The sequence below is a fragment of the Bufo gargarizans genome, chromosome 3 (assembly GCF_014858855.1).
Source record: "Bufo gargarizans isolate SCDJY-AF-19 chromosome 3, ASM1485885v1, whole genome shotgun sequence".
NCBI lineage: Eukaryota > Metazoa > Chordata > Amphibia > Anura > Bufonidae > Bufo > Bufo gargarizans.
The window spans coordinates 259949162-259971817 of NC_058082.1; the positions used below are offsets into that span (position 1 = coordinate 259949162).

Here is a 22656-nt window from a genome sequence, read left to right on the forward strand (position 1 = left end):
GCTGGCCATACATGTTATGATTGCGGAGACCCTCAAATGCCCGAGGTACTCGCTGAGGGGCATATTGAGTCCATGGAAGATTGAAATTTTTGGCCCAAGTTAGCGGAAAGGGAGACTTTGTGAGAAAAAACAAAAACAAAAAAAAGTCTGCTAACTTGTGCCCCCCAAAAAAATTTCTATGAACTCGCCATGCCCCTCATTGAATACCTTGGGGTGTCTTCTTTCCAAAATGGGGTCACATGTGGGGTATTTATACTGCCCTGGCATTTTAGGGGCCCTAAAGCGTGAGAAGAAATCTGGGATCCAAATGTCTAAAAATGCCCTCCTAAAAGGAATTTGGGCTCCTTTGCGCATCTAAGCTGCAAAAAAGTGTCACACATGTGGTATTGCCGTACTCAGGAGAAGTTGGGGAATGTGTTTTGGGGTGTCATTTTACATATACCCATGCTGGGTGAGATAAATTTCTTGGTCAAATGCCAACTTTGTATAAAAAAATGGGAAAAGTTGTCTTTTGCCGAGATATTTCTCTCACCCTGCATGGGTATATGTAAAAAGACACCCCAAAACACATTGCCCTACTTCTTCTGAGTACGGCGATACCACATGTGTGACACTTTTTTGCAGCCTACTTAGCTGTCCAATAGTAGCCCCTCATGGTTCAGCTGTAGTCTACATTCATCTGATGTCCTGCGTGTGGCAGCTCAAGATATCGCATCCTGCAGTGGCAGTAACAGTATGAGCGTCTTAGGAGGCCGCATTTAAAACCCTGTTGGATTGCTCAAATTCCGCCCTCTCCTGTCACATGATCTGTCACAAGAACGACCACGTGACAAGTCAGATGACCCAAACCACCAAGTGATCGGAAGAGACCGGCCTGGGAGCGCCTCCTTCAGATGTGAAGCTGCTCTCCACTTAACTCCTTAAGGACACAGCCTTATTTCACCTTATGGACCAGGCCATTTTTTGCAAATCTGACCAGTGTCACCTTAAGTGATGATAACTTTAAATTGCTTTGACTTATCCAGGCCATTCTGAGATTGTTTTTTCATCACATATTGTACTTCATGACACTGGTAAAATGAAGTAAAAAAAATATATTTTTATTTATAAAAAAATACCAAATTTAGCAAAAATTTGTAAAACATTGCAGTTTCAATTTCTCTACTTCTATAATACATAGTAATACCTCCAAAAATAGTTATTACTTTACATTCCCCATATGTCTACTTCATGTTTGGATCATTTTGGGAATGATATTTTATTTTTTGGGGATGTTACAAGGCTTAGAAGTTTAGAAGCAAATCTTGAAATTTTTCAGACATTTTCAAAAACCCAATTTTTAGGGACCAGTTCAGGTCTGAAGTCACTTTGCGAGGCTTACGTAATAGAAACCATGCAAAAATGACCCCATTCTAGAAACTACACCCCTCAAGGTATTCAAAACTGGTTTTACAAACTTTTTTAACCTTTTAGGTGTTCCACAAGAAATAATGGAAAATAGAGATACAATTTCAAAATTACACTTTTTTGGCGGATTTTCCATTTTAATAATTTTTTTTCAGTTACAAAGCAAGGGTTAACAGCCAAACTAAACTCAATATTTATGGCCCTGATTCTGTAGTTTACAGAAACACCCCATATGTGGTCGTAAACCGCTGTACGGGCACACAGCAGGGCGCAGAAGGAAAGGAATGCCATATGGTTTTTGGAAGGCAGGTTTTGCTGGACTGGTTTTTTTGACACCATGTCCCATTTGAAGCCCCCTTGATGCACTCCTAGAGTAGAAACTCCATAAAAGTGACCGCATCTAAGAAACTACACCCCTCAAGGTATTCAAAACTGATTTTACAAACTTTGTTAACCCTTTAGGTGTTCCACAAGAATTCATGGAAAATAGAGATACAATTTCAAAATTTCACTTTTCTTGCAGATTTTCCATTTTCATATTTATTTTACTTTTACAAAGCAAGTGTTAACAGCCAAACAAAACTCAATATTTATGGCCCTGATTCTGTAACTTACAGAAACACCCCATATGTGGTCGTAAACTACTGTACGGGCACACGGCAGGGCGCAGAAGGAAAGGAATGCCATACGGTTCTTGGAAGGCAGATTTTGCTGGACTGTTTTTTTTTACACCATGTCCCATTTGAGGGCCCCCTGATGCAACCCTAGAGTAGAAACTCCATAAAAGTGACCCCATCTAAGAAACTACACCCCTCAAGGTATTCAAAACTGATTTTACAAACGTCTTTAACCCTTTAGGTGTTCCACAAGAATTAATGGGAAATAGAGATACAATTTCAGAATTTCACTTTTTTGGCAGATTTTCCATTTTTTTTTTTTTTTTTTTACTTTTACAAAGCAAGGGTTAACAGCGAAACAAAACTCAATATTTATGGCCCTGATTCTGTAGTTTACAGAAACACCCCATATGTGGTCGTAAACTACTGTACGGGCACACGGCAGGGCGCAGAAGGAAAGGAATGCCATACGGTTCTTGGAAGGCAGATTTTGTTGGACAGTTTTTTTTGACACCATGTCCCATTTGAAGCCCCCCTGATGCAACCCTAGAGTAGAAACTCCATAAAAGTGACCCCATCTAAGAAACTACACCCTTCAAGGTATTAAAAACTGATTTTACAAACGTTGTTAACCCTTTAGGTGTTCCACAATAATTAATGGAAAATAGAGATACAATTTTAGAATTTCACTTTTTTGGCAGATTTTCCATTTTATTATTTTTTTAACTTTTACAAAGCAAGGATTAACAGCGAAACAAAACTCAATATTTATGGCCCTGATTCTGTAGTTTACAGAAACACCCCATATGTGGTCGTAAACTACTGTACGGGCACACGGCAGGGCGCAGAAGGAAAGGAATGCCATACGGTTTTTGGAAGGCAGATTTTGCTGACTGTTTTTTTGACACAATGTCCCATTTAAAGCCCCCCTGATGCAACCCTAGAGTAGAAACTCCATAAATATACCCCATCTAAGAAACTACACCCCTCAAGGTATTCAAAACTGATTTTACAAATGTCGTTAACCCTTTAGGTGTTCCAGAAGAGTTTGTGGCAAATGGAGATGAAATTTCAGAATTTAATTTTTTTGCAAATTTTCCATTTTAATCCATTTTTTCCAGTAACAAAGCAAGGATTAACAGCCAAACAAAACTCAATATTTATGGCCCTGATTCTGTAGTTTACAGAAACACCCCATATGTGGTCATAAACTGCTGTACGGGCACATGGCAGGGCGCAGAAGGAAAGGAATGCCATACGGTTTTTGGAAGGCAGATTTTGCTGGACTGTTTTTTTTTTACACCATGTCCCATTTGAAGCCCCCCTGATGCACCCCAAGAGTAGAAACCCCCAAAAAGTTACCCCATTTTAGAAACTACTGGATAGGGTGGAAGTTTTTTTGGTACTAGTTTAGGGTACATATGATTTTTGGTTGCTCTATATTACACTTTTTGTAAGGCAAGATAACAAGAAATAGCTAATATGTATACATTTTTTTCTGTATGTTTTACACAATGATTTCATTTTTGAAGCAAAAAAAATCATGTTTTAGTGTTTCCATAGTCTGAGAGCCATAATTTTTTCAGTTTTTGGGCGATTACCTTGGGTAGGGTATGATTTTTGTGGGATGAGATGTTTTATTGGCACTATTTTGGGGTGCGTGTGACTTTTTCATTGCTTGCTATTACACTTTTTGTGATGCAGGGTGACAAAAAATGGTTTATTTAGCATTTTTTTTTTTTTACGGTGTTCATCTGAGGGGTTAGGTCATGTGATATTTTCATAGAGCCAGTCGATACGGACGCAGCGATACCTAATATGTATACTTTTTTTATTTATGTAAGTTTTACACAATAACAGCTTTTTTAAAACAAAAAAAAATCATGTTTTAGTGTCTCCATATTCTGAGCCATAGTTTTTTTATTTTTTGGGAGATTGTCTCAGGTAGGGGCTCATTTTTGGCAGGATAAGGTGACAGTTAGATTGGTACTATTTTGGTGGGCAAACGCCTTTTTGATCGCTTGCTGTTGTACTTTTTGTGATGTAAGGTGACAAAAAAAATGGTTTCTTTAGCACAGTTTTTATTTTTTACGGTGTTTATCTGAGGGGTTAAGTCATGCGATATATTTATAGAGCCGGTCAATACGAATGCGGAGATACCTAATATGTATACTCCCCCCCCCCCCCTATTTTTTATAATTTTTTTTTACTTTATTTGGGGAAAATGACATTTTTGTTTATTTTTACTTGGAACTTTTAATTTTTTGGGGGGGAATTTATTTTTTCAACTTTATATTTCACTTAATTTTTTTGTCCCACTTTGGGGGTCTTATCCTTTATAATGCATTCCAATACTTCTGTCTGAATTGACCTGCTGTTTGTGGCGATCGGCGTCATGGGGGGGTCACGGGACGTCCACCGGGCATTTAGCCGAGTTGCCTGCTCAATGATTTGAGCAGGCACCGGCTTCCGATCACCGCCTGCTGCGCGGCGGTGATCGGAAATACACAGGGTGTACAGGTACGCCCTGTGTCCTTAAGTACCAGGACATAAGGGCGTACCTGTACGCCCTGTGTCCTGAAGAGGTTAATGTCAGAGCTACGCGGACCATATTATAGGCAATAGGTTCTGTCGGCCACCGTTGTTGTCCATAATGTGATTAATCTAGCACTGCTGTCATTTTTACAGTTCTGCTCCATCAAGAAATGAACAATACAGTGCTATACCTTAGCCTGTCATATAAATACTGTATAAACATAAGTCATTGGTACAGTACTAAAACCAAGCACAAGCATATCAGGACCATGCTCTGTGCATAAATATATACATACAGTGTATATATCAGAACTCCACTCAGTGTATAAATACTGTAAAATAACAATCAGTACATAGCTATCGTACAATAACCAAATTTATTACATAGATGCAGTAAGAGAACCACCATTATATTGATAGAACCAAGCACATTGCATACAGAAATACCAATCACACTAGATAGAACCAAGCTCAATTCACAGGTATTACAATAGAACAAAGCTCAGCACATTGCTACAAACATAGCTATGATAAAAAATAAACAGCTAAAAACAAGGCCATCTTGTGAAATTGCCATCCTGTAAAATTTGACATAGAATATATATTTGTTAAATTAGGAACATGAATTAGTGTGTGTGATGAAAATATTTGTACAGGACTATGGTCTGTGTTGGTGCTATTTAAAGGGACCCTGTCACCGGGATTTTGTGTGTAGAGCTGGGGACATGGGTTGCTAGATGGCCTCTAGCACATCCGCAGTACCCAGTCCCCATAGCTCTGTGTGCTTTTTTTGTGTAAAAAAAACGATTTGATACATATGCAAATTAACCTGAGATGAGTCCTGTCCCTGACTCATCTCACGTACAGGACTCATCTCAGGTTAATTTGCATATGTATCAAATCGGGTTTTTTTACACATTAAAAGCACACAGAGCTATGGGGACTGGGTATTGCGGATGTGCTAGCGGCCATCTAGCAACCCATGTCCTCAGCTCTGTACCCAAAATCCCGGTGACAGGTTCCCTTTAAGGCCTCATGCACACGACCGTTGTGTGCACCCGTGGCCGTTGTTCCGTTTAACGTTTTTTTCTGCGGTCCCATTGTCTTTCAATGGGTCCGTTGAAAACTCGGCTACTGCACCGTTTTTTCACCCGCACCCGTGACCCGTGTTTCCTGCCCGTGAAAAAATATAACCTGTCCTATTTTTTTCACGGCTAACGGTTCGCGGCCCCATTCAAGTCAATGGGGCTGTGAAAAACGCGGTTGCACACCCGTTTGACATCCGCGGCCGCGCCCGTGTCCGCGGCCGTTTTATTTCATATTTCAGACATGGGCAAATTGTCTGCCAAAACTTGTGCCAATAAATTCTTAAAAAAATAGATACAGGAAGTTTATGGTCACAGGATATGCTAATTTCTAGCCTCCTGTGCTGACAAGCTGGTGTGTGGTGAGGCAGCCATTTTACCATATTTTGCCAGCAACCATGCCAAGGTGGAACGTGGAAAAACTAATTACCCTGGTCCAGGAGAGGCCAGAACTTTGGGACATCCGTGCCAACTCCTATTGTGACCGTGTAAAAAAGGATGCCTCGTGGGAGCAAGTGGCCCGGAGCCTGCGAAAGCATGAATGGGCCAAAGCAGATAGCCGAGGTTGTGCTGAATTAGGTAAGTGATAGCAATGTAGTTGTGTTGTCATTTCCCTCTGTGTGGCCCAAAGATGTAGTTTTTAATTCCCAGAGGTCACAATAGTGTTTTCTTTGTGGTACAGCCTCATTTATCCTAAAGCCCTGTACCTGGTTTATTAAAGAGACGTGTATTAAATTCCATACTCCCCCATTTCAAACTTTAAATGGCTGTCCTTCCCTTTGCGACAGCATACAGTACTCATGTATAATCACATGTCTGGGCACTTTTTTATGGGTGACACATGTGTCCTTGTAATTGCGCATCTTACAGTTGTCACCTTCACATATTGTAAAGTATTTTTGTCCTAATGGCTTGCACGACTAGTCTCCTCCATCTTGTACTTCTTCATTAGTATCCACACACCTGCTGGACTGTATCATGTGCTGTTTAATATGTCCATTTTTGCATATTTTGCGCTTTTCCCTTTTTTTTCGGTTTTTATTTTTTTTCAAGTTTTTTTAACCCGATAAAAATATAGAACCTCACAATTGTCTTTAATTTCATTTTTAAACAGTCAAGCAAACAAAAACCCGATGGGCGAGTTGCCGGGACCTATTCCGGCGGGAGGTTACCAGCAAAGACTGGAGTGGGGAGGGAACCCCTAAGAAAAGAGCCTATATTTACACTGCCCAGTTGCAGTTCTTAAGGTCAGTAATGGAATTGAGGCCGTAAGTAGTTTTCTTGTTTTACTATAAATGTTTTTTTTGGGCACACTTTCGTTAGTATGTAGACGAGTAAAACTGAACAAGAAATTAAAGGATCCAGTTGTGTTCTTGTATTGTAGAACTATACTTTCTGTAGTGCAGTTATGTCATAACTGACTACATCCAGCTCTATAACAACGGAAACTCGCAGCATGGCAGAATAGCTGTAAACTAACCAGTCCTGTTTGGAGTTGTAGTTGTGCATCAGCTGGTGGGCAACAGTTTGTACATGCCTGGTGTTTTTTGTCTACCTCATTTTTGTGGTGTGGTTAAACCAGGGCCCACCGCTTATGACCTGTATGATGAAACGACACGTGTAGTGTGCAGATTGCGCCTCCCCTCTCTGTTTTGTTCGTGTACAATCAATTTATTGTCCGTCCAGGAACATAGATGTTTGCAATATGAACAAGATATAGGAGAAGGGAGATGACACGTGCACACTGCACGCATTATTTCCTCATACAGTAGATCATCAAGTTTGCCGGCTATAAGTCTCACACCAATCGATTTGTTTGAACCTATTCCAAGGATTGGTTTACTATTTACCATATCTTGCAGAAAGCCTCCTGTTTTAATAGGAGGGCAGAATATGTATTTCATATTTTGGATTTGGGACAATGAGACTTTGGTTCAATACAGACCTATTACCTTACTTTGGTATGTATTTGAAATTGGAACCCCTTAGGTATTGGTATTGTCATTTATATTGCTTAAATGGTACTGAACCAAAGACAACATTGATTCCTTTCCTTGCACATAGAAAATGTCAAAAACCGGAACCAAAGAAAATGGATTATAATGATGTTCCAACTACGGTTGACCAGCAGGAATAAAAGTACTACTCTCACCATGGTCAATTGAGGGCTGGTACATGTTCATTCTCAGTAAATGATGTTATACTAGGATCTATTTTCATCTTGTTACTTTGGATGGTGGTAGCGGGTCACATACAGACGAGATGGCGTTGGCACTGGTTTTGGCCCTTGAATGTTGAATCCTGTTCTGCTGTTGGACAGCTCCAAACGGCAAACAATGTTTTCCATTTTCAGTAACATTAGGCCTTTACAAGACTTCTGCTACCGTTAGATGTAAAATGCTATCAAATTTGATTTTGCACTGTTCACCTCAAAGCTAGTAGTGTGTAATTAAAAACAAATGTCTGATCTATGCTACCACTCTGTATCTAATTTGGATACACACGGCAGTTTCTAACTAATATAGTCTATGTACTTTTAAATTTAATAAAGCATAAAATCTAATGTACTTTTTTTTTTTAAATCCATTTCAGTACTGTGGACAGTCTGGATCCCTCGGCAGATTCGGAGACGTCTGAGAGTGAAACCCCTGCGATTTTCTCCCCCGCCACAAGTCCTGCTCCCACGCCAGCTGAGGACCCAGAGGACTCCACCCTGAGCCAGGCCCCCCAACCACTAGCCAGTCCACCGCGGATTGTCCAACCCCAGCCCAGACGTCGCCGCCACGTCCCTCCCTCTACCTCTGGGCATGAGAGTCGGGAAGTAATTGATGCCCACGTCATCGATTTTCTTGCCCAGAGGAGGAGTGATGGCGTGGAGGAGAAGCTGCTCCGTGGATTGGGACCGCTAATGAAGCATGTCGCTCCTTTGGAGAATCACGAGTGCATTGCTTCATTAGCAGTCGTGATTAAAATGTTCGCCATCCCCAACCACGGTGACATTCTGGGGCGTTTGAATACCATGAAACTGGAGTTGGAGAATTCCGCACAGCAGCCAAGGCCTGGCTCCTTTCAGTTTCCACATCAAACCACACAAGGGCCTTCATACCCACCACAACCCCTGTACGGCCTACCCCAGGGCCCAATGCAGCAGGCGGGACAGCCCCTATACCCGCCCAGGTTGCCAACTGTGCCCCAACAACAGGCACATATAAGGCCACAGTCCTCGTTTGGCCCGGGTTCTTTCACCCAGGACCTGCTTAATTTATAATTTAGTATTTTGTTTATGTATGGTGCACGTTATATGTTGCTACAAAAATGTTGAACTTTTTGTCTTCATGATTACAATGTTGCTCCCAATTTTTTTCATAAATCTGATTTGGGAGAAAACAAGTCGTCTGTTGTTTTTAAAGCACACTCCACAAAACATTATAAGTGAAAATTTAATGAAATGTAAGAAACCACTAAAACTCACTATAACGCCAAAAGCAACACTTTATTTTGAAAAACAACATCTTTATTATAGGATCTTTTCAATTAGAGGTATTAGAAAAAAATTGGACTATATAATACTAATATAAAGATGATAAAGTCATTTCAAATTTAGACCAAATCATCATTTATATTTCTTTATATGCAGATTAAATTATGTCATGTCCAAAAAATCTCAGCCCGCAAGCCCACGTCAAGGGTCCTCAAAGTCTTGCGAGTCCCTACACTCAACTACAACACTAAATTTCAGGAATCTATCTAGAAAATAAAAAAAAAACTAAAGAGCCCAGAAGATTTCAAAAACTGCCACGAATAGCGTTCCTCTGCCACGGCACGGACCCCTCTGGACTTGAAAAGTAGTCTGCATAGAGTTCCCGAACTGCAATGTCTGCAGTCCCAGGTCGTCTATGCAGGGTCCTTTCCAAACCCAAATCTGAAGACGTAGGAAGATCTTCCATGTCAACAGAAGAGGAAGCCTCGTGAATCCTGGTGAAGGTGTGTAGAACAACACAAGCTTGAATCACCAGGGTAGCATTCTCCGGAGCCATCTGTATGGATGACAAAAACACCCTCCACTTGCTAGAGAGTATTCCGAAAGCGCACTCAACATACCGACGGGCACGAGTCAACCGGTAGTTGAATATACGCCTCCTGACATCCAAACCACGCTTTGGAAAGGGCCGCATAACATGTGGAGTCAATGCAAACCCTTCATCCGCCACGATGACAAATGGCGCCAGCGGACCTGCATATCCAGGCAGTCTTCTGGACTCGGGCAGGGCAAGCTGGTTGGCACGAAGCCGCTCACCCATTCTAGAAGCACTAATGATGCGAGCATCCGCAGTGCTTCCATAGGCCCCGATATCAACCATTATAAACCGGTAGTTACTGTCAGCAACAGCCATCAGCACTACCGAAAAATATTGTTTAGAATTGAAGAAACGGCTCCCTGAGTGTGGCGGCTTCTTCACACGGATGTGCTTGCCATCCATTGCCCCGATGTAGTTTGGAAACTGCGCTGAATTTTGGAAGCCCTCTGCGATCCGAACCCAATCGTCCACCTTGGGCTGCGGCATCACCGTCTCTCGGAGTTGCTGCCACATGACATGGCAAGTGTGTCGTACAATACCCAAGATCGTCGAGGTTCCTAACAGAAACTCAAAATGCAGTGATGCAAACGAGTTCCCAGTTGCAAGGAATTTGTTGAGAAAAAAAAAACAAAACAGTAAACTGCGAATATAAGGGAAAACAGATTCAAGATTCAAGCATAATGTTCTATACACACCATGATTGTAAACACCCTATGTCTAGTGGTGGTGAACCTATGGGACGGGTGCCAGAGGCGGTACTCAAGGCCCACTGTGTGGGCACCCACACCCATTGAAAAGACTATGGTTTACAAATATACACCCTTGAGTTTAAAAAGCATTCATCAGAACAGGGCACACTATGCTTACTACCGGCAGCACTGATTGGAAGCCTGAAATTAAAGTAAAATGCTAAACTGCAATGACGTTAAACTATATTGTAGTACATTATTCATGCAAATTTGCTGAGTAGAAAATTGGAAAAAAATGCTACGGATCTGGCTAGAACATTGCCAACTCAGTCTGATAACGCCTCGCCATCACTGCCCTATGTCCTTGGTTGATTAAACTGAAAAAAAAAAAAGGTGTATCTGAGCTAAACACTAACACCTATTGGGCTGTGGGCAGTACTACCACAACTAAGTTACATAAACTGTGTTTAGCCCCTTTATAAATGTGGAGAGTGTTGTGCCGGTTCGAAATATTGTGAACATTAGGCATGATGAAGAGGTTAGCTGGAAATCTCAGGGGTTCGCAGCAGCACAATCCTACGAAATAGGGTACAGAACGGTATATAGACTTTGCTCAGGGTGGGGCACGCAGATAGAGATCCTGACTGAGGGACCTAATTCTTTATGATAAAAAAAAAAAAAACACTTGCCAGTAATTCAAGAAAGATAGGAAATTATTCACTCAGACAGGCAGGTCACAGCTTGCTGTAACATGGCTGACTGACGCAATCAAACAACATTTTAAACAAACTACTGGCGAGGGCAGAGGCTTCATGGATTGTCTGGAGGCCGATAGCTAAACACAAGTTTGAAACTTGCACAAAAGCAAACCCAAAACAAAAATTTAGGCATGTTAGGTGCCAGGGATTAACAGGATAAAAAAACGCCCACAAACAAATGAAAGGGGAAAAAAAAGGAGAAAGAAACATAAGTTCTGCAAACATTAGCACATGTCTAACAGCAGCCATTTTCTAGCACATGTTCCTCCTGACACAAACAGTGCACATTACTGTTTTAACTTTAAAAGTACTATACTGCTTACCTCAATGTGACGATGAGCCTTTCCTCAGGAGTAATGCTGCGCCTCATATTGGTGTCCATGAAGGTAAGGACAGTACGTAGAGACGACAGCAAGCAATCAAATGTAGGCACTGACATCCGACAGAAGGAATAGAACTTCGCAGGATGCAGGAGCAGATCTTCATAGAGGGTATGGAAGTGTCCTTTCCGGTACCGTTGGGAAACTATCGGATGGACCCAAAATCGTCGCCTTCTACTCGGTTCCTCAGTCAACAAAGGAGGGCGCGGACCCCATTGCCGAGAAACGAGCCAATGCAGTAAGACCTCTTCCTCTGAACCAGACATGGTGATACAGCAAAGAGAGCAGCCAAAATAACCTCTGTACTCTGAAAAGACTACAGAAAATGGCCACAAATGCATACTCAGGTGCTCTTCATTTATACCAGTATCCAGGGTGGAGTTATTAAAATTAAATTTTTTTCACCATGCCAAGTTTTCTGACGGTCCGCCAAAAAAACGGGCACGGATCACGGAACAACGGAACCACTTTTTGCGGCCCGTTAAAAAATACTGTCGTGTGCAGGAGGCCTAAGAAATACAAATGCAATGAGCAAAGGAGTAGCGGGAGTGGAGGATGGGAGTGGTTGTGGCTCTGGCTGTCTCAGGCAATTACAGTTACTTTCCTCATACAATTGTTCCCTAGGGCCGTGCAGTGAAAGGAGGGCACACCTTTTCTTTCCTCGGGGCACAACCCAGTTCTGAGGCTCCTGCCTGATGGTAGTTGGGGTGCCTAGGTTCTTAAGTGCTTGTATGAGTGCAAGGTGGGAGATGTAGAGGACAATGATTGGCATATGGTGCTGGAGTCAGAAAATCTGGCCATATATAGTAGAACAAATTTGTTTTTTACCTAAGTGCAAAATGGGAGTTGTAGTACATCCAATTATAGCAGACATAGTTCCAACTGTACACAAGTTTGGCTCATTTTGTAACTTTCATAGAATAAAATGTAGATATGCACAAATTTGCATTGACAAATAGGGGTTAGAGGCTATGAAACAACATGGCAGCGTTCATAAATGACACCAGAAGGAATAAGGATAATAATTATAAGGATGACCTGAAAAGTACTTGTATTGTTTGGATGCTTAGTGTTATAAGAATGCACTGTCCCTTTAAATTGTGCATGAATCTCCTTAGCATCAACCAATAGAATTGCAGGATTTGAATTCAAAGGAGGAAGAAAACTGACAGTTGGTGCCAGTCTGCGATTTCTCTGTTAGAGATACGACAGGCTCCTTACTTCTGCGAGCAGAAGAGACAAAGCGACAATTTTTTGGGAGAAAAACGAAGATGGGGATCTGCGCACTGAAGAACCACCTGCTAAGTGCGATTCAACGGAGGTAAAAAACGTTATCTGATCAGTGGAATTGCTGATTTATGTCATCCCCGAAACTGACCGTTGGGAAACCAAAATCTATTGGACTTTATTGATAAAACACAAAGGTTTCAATATAAATACCCAAAACACTGAGAATCAGAGGTTATTATGTAAAAATACTGAGAAACTGAGGTTGTTGTATAAAATATGGAGAAATGAAAGTTATTGTGTAAAAATATGGAGAAACTTGGGTGCAAACTTTTATTAACATGGACATTTTTCAATAAAATTTAACAAACTTAGATGTCATGTTAAATATGGAGAAACTGAGGTTTTCGTGTAGAAATATGGAGAAACTTGGGTGCCAATCTTCATTAATATGGAAAATTTTCAATAAATATGGAACAATATAGAGGACCTTGTTTTTCAAATTCTTCATAGAAAATAAAATATGATATAGACATGTACATTACTATGCTGTATATAATACTTGTAGAAAATACATACAGGTGGTAACATGCTTTTACGATGTATCTCAGTGGTACTATGAAGTATACTTTGGGGGTCATTTACTAGAAAGCCAAAGACAGGATATACTGATGTGTGTGCACCTAGATTCTGGCATAAAGGACACAAAAATATGGCACAATTTGTAACAATTTGGCAAATCTAGGTCCACTACAAGTTTGTCATTGCTGTGTCATACTGGTGCCAAATTTCTTGAAACAGCTACACCAGAACAGTTGTTCTATGAAGGTGTGCGGCGTTAGACCCCCTCCTGATCTGTGATTGACAGCCTAACCTGAAGATAGGATTTTAATTATTAAAGACTGGACAACCCCTTTAGGAAAAACAAAATAAAAAATTGGCCTTGGTCTCATTCACACTGCATATTATGAATTTATTTTTGTTCTTTTAAAGCTTCCCAGGAAGAACGGGAGAAGCGACCATGAAGAAGAGGAGGAGAGAGGAGTAAGTGGAGGAGTTTCTATCCCTACAGGCACCATAGCTTATACCCTTACACCAGCAAATCCATACTGAACATTACACAACATCACTACATATATTCTAATCAGATATGAGTAAGGAAATGCTTCTGTGGGTCTGGGAAACAGGGGTGTACACATAGGGCCCCCATAGCAACAATTACTAAGGGCCCTCCCCACAATAAGATTTGTTCCAAATTTAGGATTTTTTTAAGTAGAAGAATTGAAAAAAAGTTTGAAAAAGTGAAACTGGTAATTTAAAAAATTGTCACCAATTCTGTAAACCATATTTCTCAATGTATGGCTTAAATACTAGACATAGATAAATCTTCCCCATACAGCTTGTGTCTCCTGCTTCTCTCATATAATACATGATAAAACTGTCATCTGCAGCAACCACTAAGCGGAGCTCAGTGGATAGGAGTTTATACAGTTACTATTGAACTCAATAGAAGCTGTAAAATGTTTATACACTGAGTGCCCTCTAGTGTAGGTGCAGAAAAATGCCATGGTGTCCTGTTGAGAACATAGGAAGCAGCTCAATGCTGGGCCCCTTAGCAGTGACATGATCCACCTACATGGGGAGGACACCACTGTTATGAAATATAGAAGAACTGAGGTGCAGCATAGGCCGACATCTCCTGGTGCCATAATACAGCTCCCAGCAGATCAGAAGTAATGCTTATTGTGCATGAGGCCTAATTCTGTAATATCTCTCTTCTATCACAGTTCACTGTCTGCCACCCAGGAAGAATCCATGAAGAAGAGGAAGATGGATGATTACATCCTTCATCCAGAAGAGCGGGCCGCGTTCTTCACACTCCTTGGTAAGACTGAATGCACCTTCCAAGCATGCCAACCAGACACTATGGACACATTTACTAAAGACTGGTACTTTATATGCCAGTCCTAATAAGAGGTCCTTTGTAGTAAGATGCACTGAATTTATTGAGGCACAGGACTCTTAAAAAATGTGCTACATCTTGTGCCATCAGTGCACCATAAACTGTAATCTACATCATGTACAGGCTGCCATAGACTTCATTCATTTACACCAGTTTTCTGGCATAAATTATAAAAATGCCTCATCTTCTTCCACTAATCCCTGACCATTTTCATGGGCATTGGAAAATCATGAAATAAAATTAATTTTAGGGCAAACTATGGTTTACTCAAAACACTGAGACTTTTATACGCCAGAAAACTGCCATATAGCTTAAGTAACTGTGCCGCACTGGTCACTGGTGAATTCACTGCTCAGGTGCTGATTCTAATATGATGTCTCACTGAGGTTTATCAGCATGTTTCTGTACTGTATATGGAGGTGATACTGTTATAGATCAGAAGGTATCAATTACAAAGTGAAGTAGTGAAATAATCCTGTTTTTATTATTTTGTAGAAGACGAGAACATCCAGTTATTTCTTATCAGCGACAGCTGCTTGAAGATCTCGGACAAGGTATTATTATATTGAGGGACATAAATTCTTCTAGATTTCAGAAGACAGGCTGGGAATACACTGCACTGCATGACCTGGTGATATTATAGTCATCAGTAGATGCTGCAGCCCTTATATCTGCAGTACGATTGTGGACAGGAATATAAGGAACATACTGAACACATATATGTACTGTATAATATATTTACATAGGAAATGTATCACCAGCCTCTAACTCTGCTTCTCACCCCACTAGTATCTCCTGGCCATGGTCCTCACCTACTTCAGAAGAGCAGGACTGCCTACTGAAGAATATAGAAAATATTTCTTTCCATCTCTGTGAGTTTCTTTTATCATGAACCAATATGTATATATTTAATATTCATTGTGTAAAAACCCTACAAATTATCATGCATATAATATTACTATTAGTGATATCAGTACTGGTTCTTCTCATTGTCTTCTGACATACTCTTTCTTCCAGGTTTTTGGCCAACCAATTTGAAGAGGACGAGCCATTTCGAGAGGAGATCTACCCCTGGGCCTTTGGATGGACGTGGACCGTACAGCAGGAGCAGCTTCACCAACTGCGTAACCTATTGTTCATCCGGATGGGATTCAGAGCTTGGGTGGACCGGGCCACCTGTGATCTGGTTAGTAACATTAAAGCTATAAACTGGGATTAGAAGCCAGTAGTGATTATAATAATGTATACGATATTTAACTCCAGATCATGGCACAAGACCCTGGACATTGGGCATGGAAGAGAGAGAGGAAAGTCCATCACAGCTGGGCCATACGCCAATTCAGGAGGAAAGACACAGAATTCTCCATCAAAGGCCCATGGATCAGACCTGAACCCTGCTCTCTTTGTAACCGCATTGCCCATTGAGGAGGAGGACATCTACTGCCAGACAGACACATAGGAACGCAGTACAGCAGACGGACAAACATCTGTGGTAAGTGTAATTTTATTGTGACAAAAAACTTTGTACGTGTATTAGGTCAGGAAGGGGGGAGTTCTTAGTTTCTCTAAGTAATGTGACCTTTATAGAAGAGCATTATAACATTTTTATGTTTATAACCATAATGAACATTTTTATATTGTTTTCTACTGTGGTTTCTATTTATAACTTAGATGTGCTGCTGCCAGGATGGAGAACATGGCTGCTGGACCTACAAGGAGAAGATCGTGAGGACAGGATGGATGAAGACCTGGATGATGGTATGTATCATTCATAGTCCCGCACTCACAAAAACACACATAAATGCACACACTTAAAGGGGTTTTCCGAGACTTAAATACTGATGATCTATTCTTTGGCTAGGTCATCAGTGTGTGACCGGCAGGTCTCCAACACTCGGGACCCCAGCTGATCTGCTGTTTGAGAAGGTAGCAGCGCTTGCAGTAGCACTGCAATACCAAGCATAGCCGCTATACAATGTACAACGCTGTGCTTGGTAAGCTGCGAGAAGGCCATGTCGCTCACAGGAACGCTGGTGCCTCCTCAAACAGCCGATCGGCACAGGTCAGGGTGTCGGATCCCTACTTATCATATACTGATGACCTATCCAGTGGATAGGTCATCAGTATTTAAATCTCAGAAAACCCTTTTAATCATTGCACACAATCACAACACATACACGCGCACACACACACACACACACACACACACACACACACCAAAACGTATGTTATAGCGGTAACCTCCCTTAGTATGCCTGGAGGAAGGGCAGTACAGCAGCCATGGCTTCCCACAGGTTTCCTCCACTGGGGGTTTTTCCTGTCCTGCGTGCTGCTGTACGCTCTTCGTGAGTGATGGGAGGTAACCAGCACATATTCAATACACATATACAGATAATAAACTTTACATTATTTAACACACTTTACCGTCTCCGAGTCATTTCTTCAATTTTTGTGTGTGAAAGAAAAACATTATTTAGAAAATGTGGATGATGTGGGATTTGCCTTTTGAGATAAAGAGACAAACTGATCTCCTTGTTTTGTTAACCAAAGGAGAGATCAGTGGGACTATAACTAAAATATGTAACAATCCTTATTAATCCGAATATATTATTTAAATCCAATTATAGGGAGAAAGAAGCATGATAGAAAATGATCCAGAAAAAATACATGGGGTACATAAATCAGAATAGCACTTATGTCACAGATGTCATATTGGGAAACGAGCCCAAAGCTCTTATATCAAGCTACATAGTAAAGCTAAGTACATAGAAGATAACAAAAAGCCCCAATTATTGCACTCCACCAGGGCAGCAAAAAATACAAACCCCAGATAAATATAGAGGGCTAGATATAGCAAGCGCTCCACCAGGGTAACAAAAGATAGGGGCATGAAGTAGTATATCAGACTAAATATATAAAGCTGAGTACATACAAGGACTTAATAATACCTGAGGCTGAGTGCATGAATATTGCACAAAGCTACATATACTCTACTTAGCTTCTAGCTGAATATATAGTACTGAATACATACAAAATACAATTGGCCCCAAAGCTGAATACATATAAGGACTTTATAATACCTGAAGCTGAGTACATACAGTGGATATAAAAAGTCTACACACCCCTGTTAGAATGTCAGGTTTCTGTGATGTAAAAAATTTAGACAAAGATCATTTATTTCAGAACTTTTTCAACCTTTAATGTGACCTATAAACTGTACCACTCAAGTGAAAAACAAACTGAAATCTTTTAGGTGAAGGGATGAAAAAATAATAAATAAATAATGTGGTTGCATAAGTTTGAACACCCTCTTATAACTGGGGATGTAGCTGCGTTCAGAATTAAGCAACACAGTCAAAATCATGTTAAATAGGAGTCAGCATACACCTGCCATCATTTAAAGTGCCTCTGATTAACCCCAAATAAAGTTCAGCTGCTCTAGTTGGTCTTTCCTGAAATGTTCTTAGTCGCATCCCACAGCAAAAGCCATGGTCCACAGAGAGCTTCCAAAGCATCAGAGGGATCTCATTGTTAAAAGGTTTCAGTCAGGAGAAGGGTACAAAAGAATTTCTAAGGCATTAGATATACCATGGAACACAGTGAAAACTGTCATCATCAAGTGGAGAAAATATGGCACCATGGTGACATTACCAAGAACTGGACGTCCCTCAAAAATTGATGAAAAGACGAGAAGAAAACTGGTCTGGGAGGCTACCAAGAGGCCTACAGCAACATTAAAGGAGCTGCAGGAATATCTGGCAAGTACTGGCTGTGTGGTACATGTGACAACAATCTCCCGTATTCTTCATATGTCTGGGTTATGGGGTAGAGTGACAAGACGAAAGCCTTTTCTTACGAAGAAAAACATCCAAGCCAGGCTACATTCTGCAAAAACACATCTGAAGTCCCCCAAAAGCATGTGAGAAAAGGTGTTATGTTCTGATGAAACCAAGGTTGAACTTTTTGGCCATAATTCCAAAAGATATGTTTGGCGCAAAAACAACACTGCACATCACCAAAAGAACACCATACCCACATGGTGGTGGCAGCATCATGCTTTGGGGCTGTTTTTCTTCAGCTGGAACTGGGGCCTTAGTTAAGCTAAAGCGAACTATGAACAGTTCCAAATACCAGTCAATATTGGCATAAAACCTTCAGGCTTCTGCTAGAAAGCTGAACATGAAGAGGAACTTTATCTTTCAGCATGACAATGACCCAAAGCATACATCTAAATCAACAAAGGAATGGCTTCACCAGAAGATTAAAGTTTTGGAATGGCCCAGCCAGAGCCCAGACCTGAATCCGATTGAAAATCTGTGGGGTGATCTGAAAAGGGCTGTGCACAGGAGATGCCCTCGCAATCTGACAGATTTGGAGTGTTTTTGCAAAGAACAGTGGGCAAACCTTGCCAAGTCAAAATGTGCCATGCTGATAGAGTCATACCCAAAAAGACTGAGTGCTGTAACAAAATCAAAAGGTGCTTCAACAAAGTATTAGTTTAACCGTCTCCGGACCGCCTAACGCAGGATCGCGGTCTGGAGGCGGCAGTCTCAGGCAGAGTCACGCATATACGCGTCATCTCGCGAGACGCGAGATGACGCTCACAGCCGGCACGTGCATGCGCATCGCAGGCCGGCAAAAGTTCGAGGGGGGTTACATCATCAGCCTGCCAGCCAATGATCATCGCTGGCAGGCTGATGATTTAAAAAAATGAATCACAGGCCATTTAACACTTTATATTTATAAATATAAGGTGTTAAATGGCTGCTGTGCTCCTCTACTGATTCTTTTAGTCGGTTGGTCTCAGCAGAGGAGCACAGTTCACAGTGAGTACACAAGACACAACACTTAGCCCCCAGATCACCCCCCATCACCCCAATTAACCCCTTGATCGCCCCTGTCAATCACCTAGTGAAAGGGAAAAAAAGTGATCAGTGTAAACTGTCACTTTTTTTTCCACAGGTATTGACTGATAGGTTTTAGGATAGTTTAGGCGCCTTGGTTAGGTAGTTAGCGATCAATTAGCGCCCAGCCCACCGCACCGCAGTCACTGATTCGCTGATTAGCGTATTGCTAATCAGCATTTGTACTTTTATAGTATCTGTAAGTGACCAAAACTGATCACAGTCAGATCTATAATAGTATTAGTGTCACCTTAGCTCGCCCTCCACCCAAAACGCAGTGTTTGCCCGATCAGGCCTGATCGGTTGCCACACGTGCGTTCACCCACGCCCGCCCCGCCTGCAGTGACAAAATTTTTTATAATTTTTTATCACTGCACAATAACTTTCCAAGCGCTGTGGCGATAAAAAAAATCTGTTTTGATATTTTTTATCAATCGCAGCGGCCTCCGGTACTTCGCTAGCCTCCCATTTGTAAGACAGGCTTGCTTTTTTTCTTGGGTAGTCTCAGGGAATACCCCCTAAATTTAGTAGTCCAAATGTCAAACAAGGGGTATTCTTCTGAAGAGGCCTACAGGATTCTGACCCAGTCGGATGAGGAATGGGAACCCTCATCTGACGAATCCAGCGGGTCAGAATATGAACCTGTAGAAAGCAGTGGCAGTCTGACCCAAAGTTCGGATGAGGAGGTTGAGGTCCCTGATACCAACAGGTGTACCCGGCCCCGTGTTGCTACACCACAGGTTGCGCAGGATCCGCTTCAAGGGCAGCAGAGTGGGGCTGGCGCTGTCGGATTACGTGGTAAGGCATACACCAGCAGCGCAGCCCACCCTGGACCTAGTACCAGCACTTCCGTACAACATGGTGAAGTGGCGAGCACCAGAAGGGCAGTTGAAGCTGGTACGGTGGCACGTGCAATAGTTATCCCGTCGCAGCCACCACACAGACAGGCCCGTAGACCCCCTAGAGTCCCTGAGGTGCTGGCAAACCCTGATTGGCAGTCCCCAACTTCAGCCGCACCATTAGTTCCCCCTTTCACCGCCCAGTCTGGAGTTCGGGTTGAGACAGCTCAGATCGGTTCGGCCCTGGGATTTTTTGAGCTGTTCTTGACTGCGGAGCTCTTGGACATAGTCGTGGCAGAAACAAATCGGTATGCCACTTAATTTATAGCCGCCAACCCGGGAAGCTATTATGCCCAGCCTTTCTGGTGGAAACCCGTCCAAGTTTCCGAATTAAAAAAAATTCTGGGCCTTCTTCTCAACATGGGTCTAACCAAAAAGCATGAGTTGCGGTCATATTGGTCCACGAACCCAATTCATCACATGCCCATGTTTTCTGCTGCCATGTCCAGGGCATGATTTGAGGCCATCCTGCGTTTCCTGCACTTTAGCGATAACACCACCTCCCGTCCCAGAGGCCACCCAGCTTTTGACCGCCTCCACAAAATTTGGCCCCTCATAGACCACTTCAACAACAAATTAGCAGATTTGTATACCCCTGAGCAAAACATCTGTGTAGACAAGTCCCTTATACATTTTACCGGGCGCCTTGGCTTCAAACAATACATCCCAAGGAAGCGCGCCTGGTATGGGTTCAAATTGTATAAGCTCTGTGAAAGGGCCACAGGCTATACCCACAAATTTCGGATCTATGAGGGTAAAGATCAGACCCTTGAGCCGGTCGGTTGCCCTGACTACCTGGGAAGCAGTGGGAAGACAGTCTGGGACTTGGTGTCACCCTTATTTGGCAAGGGGTACCATCTTTATGTGGACAATTTCTACACAAGTGTGTCCCTCTTCAGGCATTTGTTCCTAGAACAGATTGGCTGCTGTGGCACCGCGCAACCTAGTCGCCGGGGCTCGTTACCACTCGTCTTGCAAGGGGGGAAGAGGGCTGCCTTGTGTAATGAAGAACTGCTCGCGGTGAAATGGAGAGACAAGCGTGACGTTTACATGCTCTCCTCCATTCACGCAGACACGACAATACAAATTGAACGAGCAACCAGTGTCATTTAAAACCCCCTCTCGGTCCATGACTATAATTTGCTCATGGGAGGGGTGGACTTCAATGACCAGATGTTGGCTCCTTATTTAGTGTCCCGCCGCACCAGACGCTGGTATAAGAGGGTGTCTGTATATTTAATTCAATTGGCTGCATATAATAGTTTTGTTCTCTACAGTAAGGCTGGGAGAACAGGATCCTTCCTCAAATTTCAGGAAGAGATCATCGAGAACCTCCTGTATCCAGGAGGTTCCGTGGCCCCATCCACCAGTGTAGTGAACCGTCTACACGAGCGACATTTCCCCAATGTCATTGCTGGTACCTCAACCCAAGCGCCACCCCGAAAAAGATGTTGTCTCTGTAGCAGGAGTGTTATAAGGCGTGACACTATTTCTGTCTTGACTGTCCTGACTGCCCTGACCGCCCTGCCCTATGCTTAGGGGAGTGTTTCCGGAAGTACCACACACAGGTACACTATTAGCATAGGGATTGCATCACACAGGACAGGCACACAGGGCTCTTAGGGCCCTTTCACACAGAGCTGCTGCAAACCTCTCCTTTCACCTGGGACAAAGTGCATAATGTACTTCGCCACATCTCTGGGCGATTTGCGCTTTGCACATTGTCCCATGGGGAAGGAGAGGTTTGTCCTATAAAAAGGTCAAAAAAGCTAAACAAACAAAAAAAATCACCGGTAAGCAAAAAAGTTAATGTTCTGTTCCAAAAGTTCAATAAAGTTTATAAAAGTTAATGTTCTGTTCAAATGTTATTATAAAGTTCATGTTAATACATTTATTGCGTTGCGGCCTGGTTTTTTCTTTTTTTTTAGCTTCTAGATGAACCAGCTGTAGCACTGATGTGCATTCTGACAGAAGCATTGCGCTGCTGTCAGATTACACAAAAGTCGGTGGATGCGGCGCTGCAAGATGAGATTTCTCCTCTGCAGTAAAAAAGATACGTTTGCCGAGGCTTATGAGCTGAGAGGCGGTGTTCATATGCTTTGGCAAACACTTT

At 42.1% G+C, this 22656-nt stretch overlaps 1 protein-coding gene across 1 annotated transcript; it reads left to right on the forward strand.

The window, feature by feature from the left end:
* The first annotated feature begins 14570 nt into the window (after positions 1-14570).
* On the forward strand, positions 14571-16531 carry LOC122930320 (speedy protein 1-A-like). The gene is made up of 6 exons (XM_044283601.1): positions 14571-14662; positions 15236-15294; positions 15530-15612; positions 15758-15926; positions 16004-16232; positions 16412-16531. The coding sequence occupies exons 1-5, from the start codon at positions 14593-14595 to the stop codon at positions 16163-16165; spliced, it is 543 nt and encodes a 180-aa protein (XP_044139536.1). The 5' UTR covers positions 14571-14592; the 3' UTR covers positions 16166-16232; positions 16412-16531.
* The last annotated feature ends 6125 nt before the right edge of the window (positions 16532-22656 follow it).